The sequence below is a fragment of the Podarcis liolepis genome (genome assembly GCF_965112155.1).
Source record: "Podarcis liolepis genome assembly, chromosome: 6".
Lineage (NCBI taxonomy): Eukaryota > Metazoa > Chordata > Lepidosauria > Squamata > Lacertidae > Podarcis > Podarcis liolepis.
In genome coordinates, this window is record NC_139559.1 from 60,995,764 (window position 1) to 61,010,257 (window position 14,494).

At 41.1% G+C, this 14,494-nt stretch overlaps 1 protein-coding gene across 7 annotated transcripts in view; it reads right to left on the minus strand.

The window, feature by feature from the left end:
- Positions 1-14,494, minus strand: part of KANK4 (KN motif and ankyrin repeat domains 4) — a 60,291-nt gene that overhangs the window by 3,317 nt on the left and 42,480 nt on the right. For 6 of the 7 annotated variants that reach the window (XM_083510260.1, XM_083510258.1, XM_083510262.1 and 3 more), the window contains 6 exons: positions 13,864-13,975; positions 10,451-10,675; positions 8,785-8,872; positions 7,309-7,528; positions 3,516-3,658; positions 2,357-2,557 (listed from right to left, as the gene is read on the minus strand). In XM_083510260.1, the coding sequence (XP_083366386.1) occupies positions 2,357-2,557; positions 3,516-3,658; positions 7,309-7,528; positions 8,785-8,872; positions 10,451-10,675; positions 13,864-13,975 (989 nt within the window). Of the gene's footprint in view, positions 1-2,356; positions 2,558-3,515; positions 3,659-5,315; positions 5,557-7,308; positions 7,529-8,784; positions 8,873-10,450; positions 10,676-13,863; positions 13,976-14,494 lie in introns of those variants that run through there. The other variant, XM_083510264.1, reaches the window with a different exon arrangement.

The following is a 14,494-nucleotide window of genomic DNA, read 5'->3' on the forward strand; positions in this document are numbered from 1 at the left end:
AACCAAATACAAAAACCCCCAGGTCTTCTAACAGTACAGCAGAGTGAATTGCTCATTAACAGAGCAGGTCCTTTATAATAGCATATTAGCACTAAATTTCATGTGGAATCAACACGATGTTGATGGTCTCCAGTTGCATCCGTGTACATGCAGTTAAAAGCTTATTGTAAGTCACAGCCCTGCTTCAAGAGTTGTTTGGCTTGGAAATTCTGCTTAAATACCAGGCCGTTTCACTGTGAGGCAAAGCTTGATGGGACACATCTGGATCCAATTAATTATAGCATTTTCTCTAGTTTCTGCCAGCATAAGTAAACCTTTCTTCCTGTGATATAAACTAAACAATGGAAAGAGATAAACTGCTGCAGATTTAGTCTACCTGGGGTACTTTTCATATGATTTGAATTCACGCCACATCAGATCAACTCAGGATAAATTACCTAGAGATCAGCTTGGTAGGTTTTGACTGACACTTCCCTAATAATCTATTGGTCGGGTGAAGAACCTATGGCCAACTGGGCATACTTGCTCAGGTCGATGGAAACTGCAGTCAACATCTGCAGGGACATAGGTTCTTCATCCCTAATCTAAACATTAAAAAGCCTAAATTCCCAGTTGAATTTTATTAACATGGCAGGGCAGCCACCCGCAAAATACAGAAGGAAGTGAAAGCCAGACTGGTTCACATTGACCTAGACTTTGATTCAAATTCTTGCTAAGCCACAGAATTTCAGAGACAATGGATGTTCTGAAAGCCCTGTAAAAATACAGGAATAGAGAGCCTATCTGTTGCTGTTAGTATTTATTAAAAACTTCCTCAAATGACCAAAGTGTTCTTTTTTAAGCCTACACTAATTTAAAGAAGTGGCTGTTAAGTAGTAGTCACAACAGGAGAACTGTGGCCATGTTGCGGAAGTAGAAGGGAGACCAGTACACACAAAATAAATCTTAAACAGGCCACTTCTTTTGTTGAAAGGGCATACAAACCAACTGGGTCAGGGAGGTCAACCAAACCAACTTGCTGTATAACCACAAGTTGGCTGTGTAAATCATCCATAGGGCAAGCTGAAAACTAACACAAATTGACTCTTCTCAAAACTGAGACCTCAATGTTCAGTATTTATTGAATAGTGGGTAAAAGGAGAATAATTTGAAACTCCCTGCTTGAGTCTTGAAGAATCTAAAGAACCCCTAGAGCCATTTTAAGCCCATCTCACACCCCTTAGGTTGAAAATAATATGTTTATGCCATATTGCTACTCACATTAATTAAGATTGATCTAAAATTGCTCTATCCAGTTTGGATAAAATTTGCTGTATCCTCAGCTCTGTGCCCAAGAGTTGTGGCAAACAGAGTACAGTGGTACCTCGGGTTAAGAACTTAATTCATTCTGGAGGTCTGTTTTTAACCTGAAACTGTTCTTAACCTAAGGTACCACTTTAGCTAATGGGGCCTCCCGCTGCCGCCGCACGATTTCTGTTCTCATCCTGAAGCAAAGTTCTTAACCCAAGGTACTATTTCTGGGATAGCGGAGTCTGTGACCTGAAGCATCTGTAACCCGAGGTACCACGTATCTTGGCTAAAAATAGGCCAATCATTGACAGAGGTATTTTCTTTCACAGCCCTGCAAGGAAACAGCAGCTAGCAACAGCTCATGAGGTTAGGTTTTAAGTGTGAGTGGGAAAAACTGGAATGCCATTGGCAAGGGTAGGAGGAAAGGCAGGCACAAGCTTATAAATGCGAGGAGATCCAGTCCCAATAGCAACTTAATTGGTTGACCTATAGACAAGTGCACAGCTTGGCAAATAATAATAAATGGTATCATCCCTCAGTAAACCTCTGCCTGTGTGTGAGGCAGCACCCTGTTAACCTTTGCTCAGTTTATAAGGAAAATGAGACAGGAATCTCATTTGCCTTTTAAGGAACAGTAAATTTCACCTTGAAATTTGTATTCCCAGACCAGAGCATGCGTCCCTGTACATCAGTCTTGTTGTATCATGTGCTTTGTAGTCAACAGTCACTACATACATTGTTCTCAAGCAGTTTTTGCTCACTGTTGTACTGCACCATGGGATCCGTAAACACCATAATGCTGTGTCACAGTGAGCAAAAGTTAGGTTAGGAACTACACTGTTTAACAAGGACCCTTGTACAGATCTGACAGTCAAGTCAAGAGCAGCTCTGTCAGAAGAAACCTGAATTTCTATAAGGTTGCTAGCAATTTCAGGAAAAAACCTCATTATTGGTTCCCAAATTTTATGTTAAAACTCGTTTGAGATAGTATTTAACAGCATGCTTAGTTTTAACATGGTTTGAAATTGCGGGTCCTTATAATTTGGCAAGCATTTATTTCTCTCACCTTGTCAATCAATGCAGCATCACAACTTGGATGGGTCAAGAGAAGCTTCACAATTTCGATGTTACCATACTGAGAAGCAACCATCAGTGGTGACAAACCAGCATCATCCTGAAGGTTTACATCAGCGCCACATGACAACAAGGCTTTCACCATATCTTCTCTATCATGGCTCACCCCCAGAATTAAGGCAGTCTGGCCTCCCTAGAAAAGAATCAGAAGCAAGAGAGAGAGAGAGAATTAGTTTTTGTATACTATTTCTTATTCTCTCAGTGAAGAAAATCACCAACATTTGTAGCCCGATCTTTAAGGAGGAAAATGGTCCAAGATGGCGAAGGATATAAGGAAGACATGAAAACATGGTGCACTCCGATTCTTTAGTGAATGTTGTACTCCCATCTCTTCATTCTCTCAAAGCTATTTTTTGTGTGTTGCCCAATCTCTGACGAAGCTTCAGAGTTGTGGCTGCCATTTTGTTAAATTATGGGAAGGAAAAAGATTAGAAAAAAAGCTCATAATCTCCCTGTTGATAAATATATGTAGCCACTCTAAGATAGCAATGTAAGATAAGCCGATGAAATTTTGTTGGTCTGTAGATATGAGCAAAATAATTTAGCCAAGTCTGATACAGGAGACCCTGTTTACAGCACCAACCCTCTGAAGCAGATTTTGAGGGTAAGCAGAGGTCTGGAAAAGAGGATTAGATGAATTCATGGAGGACAGGGATACCAATGGCTACTGAGATCTTATGATGAAGGACTGTGTGTAAATCAAATACATGCATACTAGCCATGATGACTACGCTCGCCTCCACAATTGGAGGCAGCAATGCTTCTGATCAGATGCTGGAAACCATGGGAGGGGAACAAGCTGTTGTGCTCAAATCCTGCTGGGTTTCCCACAGGCAAATGTTCAACCACCGTGAGATGAGGATGCTGGACTGCATCAGCCACTGGTCTGATCCATCAGGCTCTTCTTATGTTTTATGTACTATTACAAATATTGTGGCATCTTGATCATGTAAGCAAAGACTGACATTTCAGCACGATAGCATTAAAGTAATGTTTTATGAGTCCAGATACCCACGATCACTTTTTTTATATAAAAAAGCCTTTTGGTGTCTGTGACTCAAAACAAAATGTAGCGACACATTTCAGCATACCTGACTTGCCCGTATATTAACATTGCCTTCTTTCAAGAGCTTCGTGACCACATCCATTTCTTCATCGGTTTCTGCTGATGCAAGTGGTGTGATCATTACTGCTGTATATCCAGCTTTGTTTTGATGGTCCACATCACAGACACCTAAACAAGAGGCAACATTTTTCATCTATCTATATGTACCAGGAGTCAAAGAAGCGCAAGACACGTGAAGCAATATTCTTATTTAATTTACTTGTATCTCAGAGATCAGCCTTCACCAATGCGTAATCCTCCAGATTACAATCAGCTCCACAATGAATGGAAATTAGCTTGCTAGGGCTGATGAGAGCTGTCCTCCAAAACATTTGGAGGACACCGGGCTGGCAAAAGGTTGCCATAGACAGTGCCTTACAGTGCAATCCTATATGTGTCTACTTAGAAGTATGCCCCATTGTTTTCACTGGTATTTATTCCCATGTAAATGCGTACAGGATTGCAGCCTTAAACACATAAATATTTATCACGAATCTGTTTGGTAAAAAGACAATCAGCAACAGATTGTACAGATAACTGTGAAGACCAAGACTTTGATTCATGTTCCTTAGGCTTTGGGATGTATTTTCCAGAGCTAAGCAAGCTTCCTGTTAGAGCAAAGACTCTGGAAACAAAATATGGAGAGGTTACGGCGACAGAAGGGAACACACTTCTTGCATTTTCTACAGCTTCTCAGAATATAGTCAGGACCATGCATGCCTTCTGTAACCACGACCCCGTTTGCACAATTTGTTATGCTGGAATAATGATGATTCCACTCCCTTCAGCTTTTGACTCGTTTGGACAGTTTAAGGGAAAAGACTCAAAAGCTCAAATGGGATAAATGGCAAAATCAGGGGCTCAATTCAGCTCATTGTCACACCAGAACAAGGTCCATTCTACATTCACTGACAACACTGGCTGGGGGGGGGGAGAGGTCATTGGGCCACTCATGAAGCAATTTCACCAATACTTTACTGATAACTGCATCAGAAAAGATCCCTACGCCAGTCTCGGAAGGGGGAAATTGGTCCTAACAACACTTTCCTCTCATCCCTAGAGAAATTTGGTGGCCTGTATATGACCCAAGACAGTTTATAAGGGGATAGGCGTGAAATACCTTGGTTATGGAGAATGATATTTTATTCAATATGCTTTGTACTAAATATGTACACTATGTGTTGGATTTGCTAGAAAGGCATATGGGAACAGGAGCTGGCTACCTTGGGAGAAAAAGGGAAATACACATTGATTAGCCCTAGCCACAGATTGCTCACGTGGAGGGCATTAGCATGATTACTTGGGGTGGGGTTGTGCCCTTCACGCTGCCATTGATGTTGCTTCCTCTTCCTCAAATAGCCATGTGCGTCACCCACACTTGTCTGAAGAGAAACCACAGTATTCAAGTTCTTGCTCCTGTGTGGGGCCTCTGCATTATCAGGACACCAGAACAAGCAGGTTCTGGTGTCCTGAACAGCCTCTGTTCATGCAGAGGCCCTACACACACCTAGGGCAATGCACGGTTGCTTCTGGAAGAATTCCTCAGGGCAGGGCTAAAAGCATTCCCCGCCCCTGGTTCCATGGGTGATGCCCAGCAGGCAAGTATAATGCATGAATAAGGCTATTGTGTCTGGCTTATGATGAGAGTTTTCCTCAAACTCCTTGGCATTAGACCTTGGCTGTCTTAACTTCAAAGGAAGATGTAGGTGTGCAAAAGGAAATAGGTGACTAAAGGATGGAAAAGAAACTGGAAGAAAGAAGTTCAATGGTAGAGCACATACTTCGCATGTATAAAGTCCCAGGTTCAGTGTCTTCTCCAAACAAAAGATCTCAAGCAGCCGGGTTGGCAAAGACCTCTGTTTGGAGAGTTGCGCCCAGGCAGAGCAGACAGTACCAAGTTTTTTCTTAAGGTTTGCATCATTGCTAGAACTCCAGGGCATGCTATTATTTTCCTTCTTTCATAGACTTGAAATGAGTTAGTATTTAAAACTCAGTGTGTAGCTTTGAATATAATTGCCCGGGGGCATCTACCAAGAGAACAAAACAACCTTGTTTCAATATTCTGGGGTGGCTTGGAAGTCTTAGTGCAACAATTGATTTATAGACACATATGATAATATGCCATTCTTCTAACATTTTACAGGTTGTCATGCCAACCAGGAAATCAAAGAGCTTCTTTCTTCTTGCTGGAAAATACATGCATGTTTACTGGATAAAAATCTTGTAGGACATTTTACTCTTTCACATCTGACCTGACAGGCCAACCGTTTAGAATGCAGTTTTTATTGCTGAACTCTAGCTTCCCATTTCAGTTTAAAAGTAGCAATCCTCGATTATGAAGTACAGTCATGCCTACTGTGAATGTTACAGCATAGAATATTTCACAGTCCCCGTCCCCCCCGAATTTTGGGTGAGGGGATGTGAAGAAGAGCCTGTGTTGGAGCCCTAACTCTGGTATGCTCTCGCGCCTTAGAGGTCTGTAATTTTCTACCACAATTTTTGGGTTTCAGGTGTCAACTGAAAACACTTTTGTAACTCTTTTGCAATCTGATGAATAGAAGATTACTTCCTTAGCAGCAATGCATGCATCTGTGTTTCAATTACTTGCTATAGTAGGTGTTGTTGTTTTTAGTTTGTACACGTTTTTAGCTATGTTTGGATGCATTTTGCCTAGATATTTTTTTTTAATGTACATCACCCCGAGTTCTTTTTGAGGAAGGTTGCATCTATAAGTATCCTAAATAAATAAACAAACAGAAGTCAGCCACATCTATATTTGAGGGCTGATTGACCCTTTATATAGTAAATATACCTACCACATATATAATTTAGATCTAACTGCGTAAATGGCGGGACGCAGGTGGCACTGTGGGTTAAACCACAGAGCATAGGACTTGCTAATCAGAAGGTTGGCGGTTCGAATCCTCGTGACGGGGTGAGCTCCCGTTGCTCGGTCCCTGCTCCTGCAAACCTAGCAGTTCGAAAGCACGCCAGTGCAAGTAGATAAATAGGTATCGCTCGGGCGGGAAGGTAAACGGCGTTTCCATGCGCTGCTCTGGTTCGCCATAAGCGGCTTAGTCACACTGGCCACATGACCCAGAAGCCGTACGCTGGCTCCCTCAGCCAATAAAGTGAGATGAGCGCCGCAACCCCAGAGTCGGCCACGACTGGACCTAATGGTCAGGGGTCCCTTTACCTTTACGTAAATGGAAATACAGTGCATCTCAGCATAGTGTGACCTGTGTGCCTGCTCAGTGTGCTATCTAGGGGCTAACTGTTGACGGGCAATTTCAAGGCCCTGTTATCCTTTCCTCTAACACTCTGTCTTTCAACCCAATTTCGGTTGAACAGGCCTTCAAACAGAAGACTCCTTCAGGAATGCTTCCAAGCTTATGCCGGCCATTAAGAAGCTATCCTTCTGTAATCACCAAATTCTGATTTTACATTTTTATATGGTTTTATGTATGATCGTTGTCAATCATTATGATATTTTAAAAGGATTAATGGTATATAAATATTTTTATACACCAAAGGAAAATAAGCAGAGAGCAGTAAATCAGGATACAATGCTAGCTCCCCCTTTGCTACGAAGTGTGGACAAGATCAAAGCATAATGCAGGGAAGCCAGAGAGAAGATTACTGCAATTAAGGGAAAAGAAAACAAGTACCCAGTTGGGCCGTAAGAACTGAGATTGAAAAAGCAGTTTCAGGGAGAGTGTTGAAAGCAGAACAAATGGACATAATTTTCAGCTCCGAAAAAGCAATTAAGGGATTCTTACCTGTCTCTAAAAGAAGCTTCACAATCCGAAAGTTGGAATGAGAAACACTGTAATGAAGTGCTGTGTTGCCATTCCCATCAGCCAAGTTCACAATTATATTCTCTAACTGTGGATGAATTGCCTCAACCTCTTGGAGGTAAGCTGCCACAATTTCAGGGCTGGAGGATTTCCTGCTTGAGATTCGGAACCACTCCTGGCAGATGGTGCTTAAAACGTGCCTCTAAAAAAGAGACCGACAGCTGATTTAGTCCAACAATGAGGGTATTCCAAACTCTTTAACAACGTTTTTGTGCTTGAAACTCACAGCCAAACCATTAGTGCCTCCCATTCACCTCTAGGGACCAAGAACGTTCTCAGATTTCAGTCCATATAGTAACTTACTGCTCTAGGTAAAAACTTCCTCCATGGAACAGCACTGTGAGATGCCAAGATGAGATGATAGCTCTTGCCAGAGCACCTCTGCTAGATCTGATAGGAGAGTTCAACAACATCTGGATGGCTGCATGCTCCCCAGCCTTGTTGAATCTTAATTCTATTATAGTTTAATGTGCTGTTCCACTGCTTGGGCAGGCTGCAAAAAGCAATCTATAACTGAGACATAATAAATAAATCTATGCATATTTAAACTTGCCTTGTTATGAAATCCTGCTATGGTAGCAGACCAGCACAACATCTTTTCAGTAGCTACTGGACTGATTTGAGTTTTGAGAGATGCAGTGTTGTGGCCAACTAAGTGTAGACCCATTGAAATTCATGAACTGAAGCTAGTCATATCCATTAATATAAATGGGCTTACTCTAAGAATAGCTAATGTTGAATACAACCCAGTTAGTAACACTGGATACAATCTAGCAAAGAGCATTAATACACAATGCTGCACACTCCAAATGAATGGGAGCCAACCATGTAGTACAGAGAGGGCTAAAATCTAGAAGCCCACAGGTTCAAGCTCAGTCTCCTTAGATGCCTACAGATGTAACCTTTTCCCCCCAAGTTCTATCCTGACATCTGCTTTGTGATGATAAATGCAATGGGTTTAAGATGTGGAAAGGTTTTATTATGGTTGATCGCTGCAAATGAATAAACTATATAAAACAAACTTTATTTGGGGAAATGTGTCTTTTACTTCCCTACACCATTTATCAAAACTAGCATTTCATTAATTTAGATTTTGAAAATAGGGAATTCGAAGTTAACCATAACACATCAGTGAAAAGCTGGTGCTAGTATGCCAGGGACAGCTCGGTCAGTAGAGCATGAGACTCTTAATCTCAGGGTTGTGGGTCTCAGCCCCACATTAGGCAAGAGATTCCTGCATTGCAGGGGAATGGACCAGATGACCCTCATGGTCCCTTCCAACTTTACAATTCTATTATTCTCTGAGTTGACCATTAACCAAAAATTATCACTGAGAAGGTTCTTAAATTAAGCTGAAACAGAGAGGTGCTCAAAATACAACAGGAAAAACATCAGTACCAGTAATTTGTCCTTTGTGGTTCTTATTTCTGGCAGGTGTTTGCTCAGGATCTGGCATCCTTTCAGAAAATCTGTAGAGGGTTTAAATCTGAAAACGAAAAACATCTTTGTGGATTCACTGTAAAAATAAAATGTGCAAAAACACAGCTTCTTCTCTTTTTTAAGAACAAGATTAGGAAAAATAAATGAATACTGATGGGGCAAGGACCTTATAGCAAAACTGCTCCTCTGCCCCCTACTACTATTCAATAACTCTCTTTTTTATATGCAACTACAGTGGTACCTCGGGTTACAGACGCATCAAGTTACAGACGCTTCAGGTTACAAACTCCGCTAACCCAGAAATAGTACCTCAGGTTAAGAACTTTGCTTCTGGATGAGAACAGAAATCGCGCAGCAGCGGTGCGGCGGCAGTGGGAGGCCCCATTAGCTAAAGTGCTGCTTCAGGTTAAGAACAGTTTCAGGTTAAGAACGGACCTCCAGAATGAATTAAGTTCTTAACCCGAGGTACCAAAGTATATAATTGAAAGGAGGCTAATGGGCTGCCCACTTCCTTATAAACCATGTATTGAAAAGGTACTGGCCACAAGGCAATACATTGTTAACTTAAGACACTAGATTTAAGAATGGTTCATTTTGTGGTCATTATTTCTGGTATGTAGTGTGGGCAGTATTAGCTTAGAACACTGGTAATTTCCAGCTCATCAAGGCCTTCCCCACCCCCAAGGCAAAGCCTTTCCCCACAGAACGACAGGCCAACCAAGGGGTGTTGTGGGAATAAAATGAGGAGGGGGAGAGTTCCTTGAAGGAAAGAAGGGATATAAATGTAATAAATACAGGTTACTTGAGAAACTACCCTGTTTCTTATATACCCAAAAGGTTACTGTGTTTTGCATTAGTGTTTCTCTTTCAAGTCTCCAAACTACCAGAAACCCACTCCACTGTAACTCAGAGCAGGGCCTCCCGTGTGGCCGCCCGTTGTGTTCAACTGTGTCCCTGTTGACATACATCAGGGGTCCATTATTTGTACTTTCTGGAAACAACTGATAGCATTTTTGTTTCAACAAGCTCTTGCAGCTCTCTTAGGTGTACATTTTGTGTTGCTTTTAAACCAATCCTTTGTAGTGGTTGTTTCGGTTTTAAAATTTATTTTTAGCTGGGCTTTTTTGTTTGTTATGTTTGTAAATCACTTTGAAAAACAAGCAGAAAATGATTCATAAATGAATAATCATAATACCTTGTCTTCAGTGTTAATTCAAATGCCTTATAGCTCATAACAACTTGGATTTTATTAATGTTTCTCTCAAATACATTATTACACCTGCTGAAAGCAGAATGGAACAGAAACGACCTCTGATTGTCTGCAGGAATTGTACATGTTCACATTACGTTCCAGCAGCTTTGCTGAAACACCAGCTGCATCAAGCACTTCTTACCCCTAAACTGTGCCAGCTGGTCATTACAAAAGCAACTGTTTAGGAATTGGGGCCCGAGTTTGATTTTCCCTCTTCCCTCCCTGTTTGTGTGTGTGTGTGATTTTTTTATTTATTTAGATTTTAAGCTTGCAGGCAGGGGCTGTTAATTGATTCCATGTAAGCCACTCTGGGAGCTTTTAAAGCTAAAAAATGGGGTACAAATGCTCTAAATAAATAACAAGAACCATTACCTGTCTGCCTTGTGCTGTGTGCTTGGTCGTGTGGTTCCCTCTTGCACTTCGGGGTCTTCTTTCCTTGCGTAATGGGCAGTTCCAGAAGCTCTTTGTTCACTTTCATTGCCATCTTCACCCCATCTATGCTCATCATTGCCACACTTTCTCTCAGTCTCACTATCTGAATTCCCTTCTGAGGAGCTTTCTTCACAACTGGAATCTTCACTGGATGTGGTTTCGTAACTGGATGAGGACAGCAGGCATTATTCAGCGTTCCTTCTGTCCGAGAACCAGAGAGCTATAAGCAAAATTGGCGGGCCCTAGGCCCAAAACCCTCTTAAATTTGAAATCCCAGGCTGTGCAAGCCAGGGATTTTTATTTTTATTTGCTGGGACATAAGTAATCTCAGAAGCATGCAAGTTTTTGCTAATTCAAAAGGAATTGGCCTCTTGTAGGAATGGTGGTTTCAATAACAATATTATTGCTTGCTTTCTAACTACCATGACGTGACTCATTCATAATAATACTTTTATGGCTCTGTGCCATAAATGTGAGATTGAGGTGAGGTGACATTGCATAATTTCCAGAATGGGGATTATAGGCACTGATGCCAAGGGAAGAACCTGGCATACAATTCTACATGACAACTATGCACATGTCATTGACATCTTTCTCACTGCAAGACTAATATTTAAAACCAATAGCAAAGCAATATTGGTGTCTTAACAACTCTTAGCTTTCTGATTTATGTCCCCAGCTATGACACACATGTTTAATGCTTCCATTACAATTAGGAGCATATATCTGAATTCTACTTTACATTGTTTTGGAAAGTATTGTCCCTAATTCAGGGAATGATCCACAAACTTGCGCTCTACTAAGAGCTCCCCAGCCTTTTCACTCTAAGCTCCAACACATTTGAAGACCTGCTTCCACATCGCCCAGCAGCTGTGAAATAACAGTTAAAGCAGCCACAACAGCTCCTGGACAGAACTGGAAGCAGATAGCCACTGTACCTAGGGATGAGGGATATATGTAGTGTTGTTCACATTTTAATGCAAAAATATGTCATTTTCACCTCTATAAACAATACAGTACACAAATCAAAATGCAGCTATCCACCAAATTTGTGCTTCTTTGAATTCTGCTGTTCAGTTCTCCAACTATATGTGTACAAAAATGCATATATTTGGGAAAGCACATGGAAATACTTATATTACTGAAAATAGCACACCAAAAATGCCTTATATTAGGGGAAATTGTATACCAAAATGTGTGTATTGGGAGAAATACACAATAAAATGCTGGTTTACTATTGTTTTTAATTGCACACTGATGCAGAAATGTGGAGAACTGTCCCTTAAGGCTGGAAAAATGAGAAACTGAAAGAAATCAAAATTAAAGATTCATTCATCTCTATCTGTACCTGGCTGGTGAGACTGTTATAAGTGGCCAAAGGTTGTGTTGGAGATTGTTGCATGGCTATTATGTCAAAAAACAAGCCACTGGGTTTGCTAAGGTTTGGCTAGGTATTCTGTTAGTACTACAGATTGGGGGCCATCCCCTTCAGGATGAATTACATTGCTTTTTCATTTTATTCAAATACATTTTCTCCCATGTAGAACTTAAAACATTTTACTAGCATTAGTGCATTTTCAAAGTAAAATGATAAAGTTACCACCTATATATCAAAGCACTTAGAAGCCAATGGTGACTGTTTGCTAAATCACTTCTAAGGGTTGTCCCTTTAAAACTACTTTACCAGATGCTTAGGGAAGAAAAGGTGTTAGTCCTCACTCTCAAGATTTTGACCTGAGATGGGGAGGATAGACTATGAAATATACAGGGCACAGACACCAAACAAGTATTGTAATATTTGTAGTGAAGTTTGGGCAGGTACAGATGCCCATGTGGACATGGACTGATAGCAACATGTAGACATGCTAATAATCTGTTTTAATGATTTGTGATATATTTTGCATTTTATGAATGTCGTATCATTGATATTGAGCTGTTCACTTTTTTTTTAAAAAAAATGGTAGTATAGAAGTTTTTTGCAAATAAATTAATGTATTTAAACACATGGCCACAAGCTACCTTTGATTCCAATATTCCACCTTTCAAGGAAGTTGCAAGCGATTGCAGCATTAATCTACAGCTACAAATGTCCGGCTTCCTACATGGTTTCTGTCATGGCTCTGTGAGTTTACAAGCAACTACTACACAGCAAACAGCCAGTCCACTTGGATTTGGAACTGGTGAGGAGAGATGCGCTAGGCAGATGGCAGAAGATCTGGTTTACAGGGAAGGTGGGCGAAGTTGATGAATATTTCTTAAAACCAACTTGCCTTTTGCACCAGAAACCAAGAGCTGTGGCGTTGCCTAGATACAGTGGTACCTCAGGATGCGAACGGGATCCGTTCTGGAGTCCCGTTAGCATTCTGAAGCAAACGCAACCTGTGTGTGCGGGTTGCGTTTTGCCGCTTCCGTGCATGCGTGACATTATTTTGACCATCTGCGCATGCGCGTGACGAAACCCAGAAGTAACGTGCTTTGTTACGTCCGGGTCGCCATGGAGTGCAACCCGATAATACTTAATTTGAAGCACATTTATCCCGAGGTATGACTGTATATGGAAGCTTAAATTAGCACAGTGCCTTTACACCACAGCCAACCATGGCAGTAGTTATTTAAGATTGTGTGCCAAACAACATTCTAGTAATGGGAAGCTGAGTCTTCTGAATAAAAGGTTCACTGGCATTTTTTTTAAAGTCTATTTGTAAAAGAGAGTAAAAAAATATCTAAGTTCAGATAGTTTTGTTCTTTCTACAGAAATCGAGAGAACTCCAAATTGCAAGCTAGTTCCAATGATTTCCTGGCTTTTGGTGTCACTGCTTACTGTATGTCTGTTTCCTAGCCTACTCACTCAGTGCAAAGGTTACCATTCCTTTTGTGAAGTTTGTGGTGATTTTCAGCTTTCGTTTATATTAGCGTAGTACTTTTCAATACTTCTGCTAACAACCTATGTCATGGGTAGTCAAACTAAGGCCTGGGGGCCGGATGCGGCCCAATCACCTCAATCCGGCCTGCGGACGGTCTGGGAATCAACATTTTTTTATGAGTCGAATGTTTCCTTTTGTTTAAAATGCATCTCTGGGTTATTGGTGGGGCATAGAAATTTTTTTTTTTCCTTCCAAAATATAGTCCAGCCCCCCCCATGGTCTGAGGGACGGTGGATCAGCCCCCTGCTGGAAAACTTTGCTCACCCCTGATACATCCTAATGCTTCCTCCAGCCTTTTGCAGCAATCTCGCCAACATCAGAATGGAGAAGGAATGAATGTGTTTAATACATCAATCTTTTCTTTTGGCATACATTAAAAAGTAGCATTATAAATGACAAGGCAGTTTTGCTTCTTCCATTGATGCTTACCCACCATTTACCCCAACAAACTGAAGGTTCTTTTTGGTGCCGTTACCTCCTGCATGGAAACCAGTGTCCTTCTTTTTCATTATAGATTTAAGGCTTGTGCTTGGAGAAATTTCTAATACAAATATTGAAAACATAGAACATCAGAAATGTTGTAACAGAGTTGTCTTACTTAACTATATAACATACCTTTAACAAACTGAACATGGTAAATAAGTCCCCCTATCTATTGAAAGGCTGATCCCAACACCTCGCAACTCCTACAGCAGTGGCTTTTAATATATATATACACACACACACACACACACTGCTTGATTGTAAAAACAAAAACTCAAAAGCGGTTCACAACGTGGCTGTTTTTAAGAGGCCTATATTGTCTGTTAGTTCTTCTGTTTGATTGCTTCATAGACTTACCTACCCTACCCTGGTTGGGGAAGGGGGGGGACACCAGTGGTTGGTATGATGCAGCAGCCAGAGAAGACTCCCCCAATCCTGGGTGCCAATATGTTGTTGGATGCCAGTTTCCATCAGTACGGTCAATAGTCAGGCATTATGGGAGTTGAAGGCACAGATCCCTCAACCCAGCTTTATGGCCCAACACTGAGCAATGTCACATGCATAACTGCAATAACAT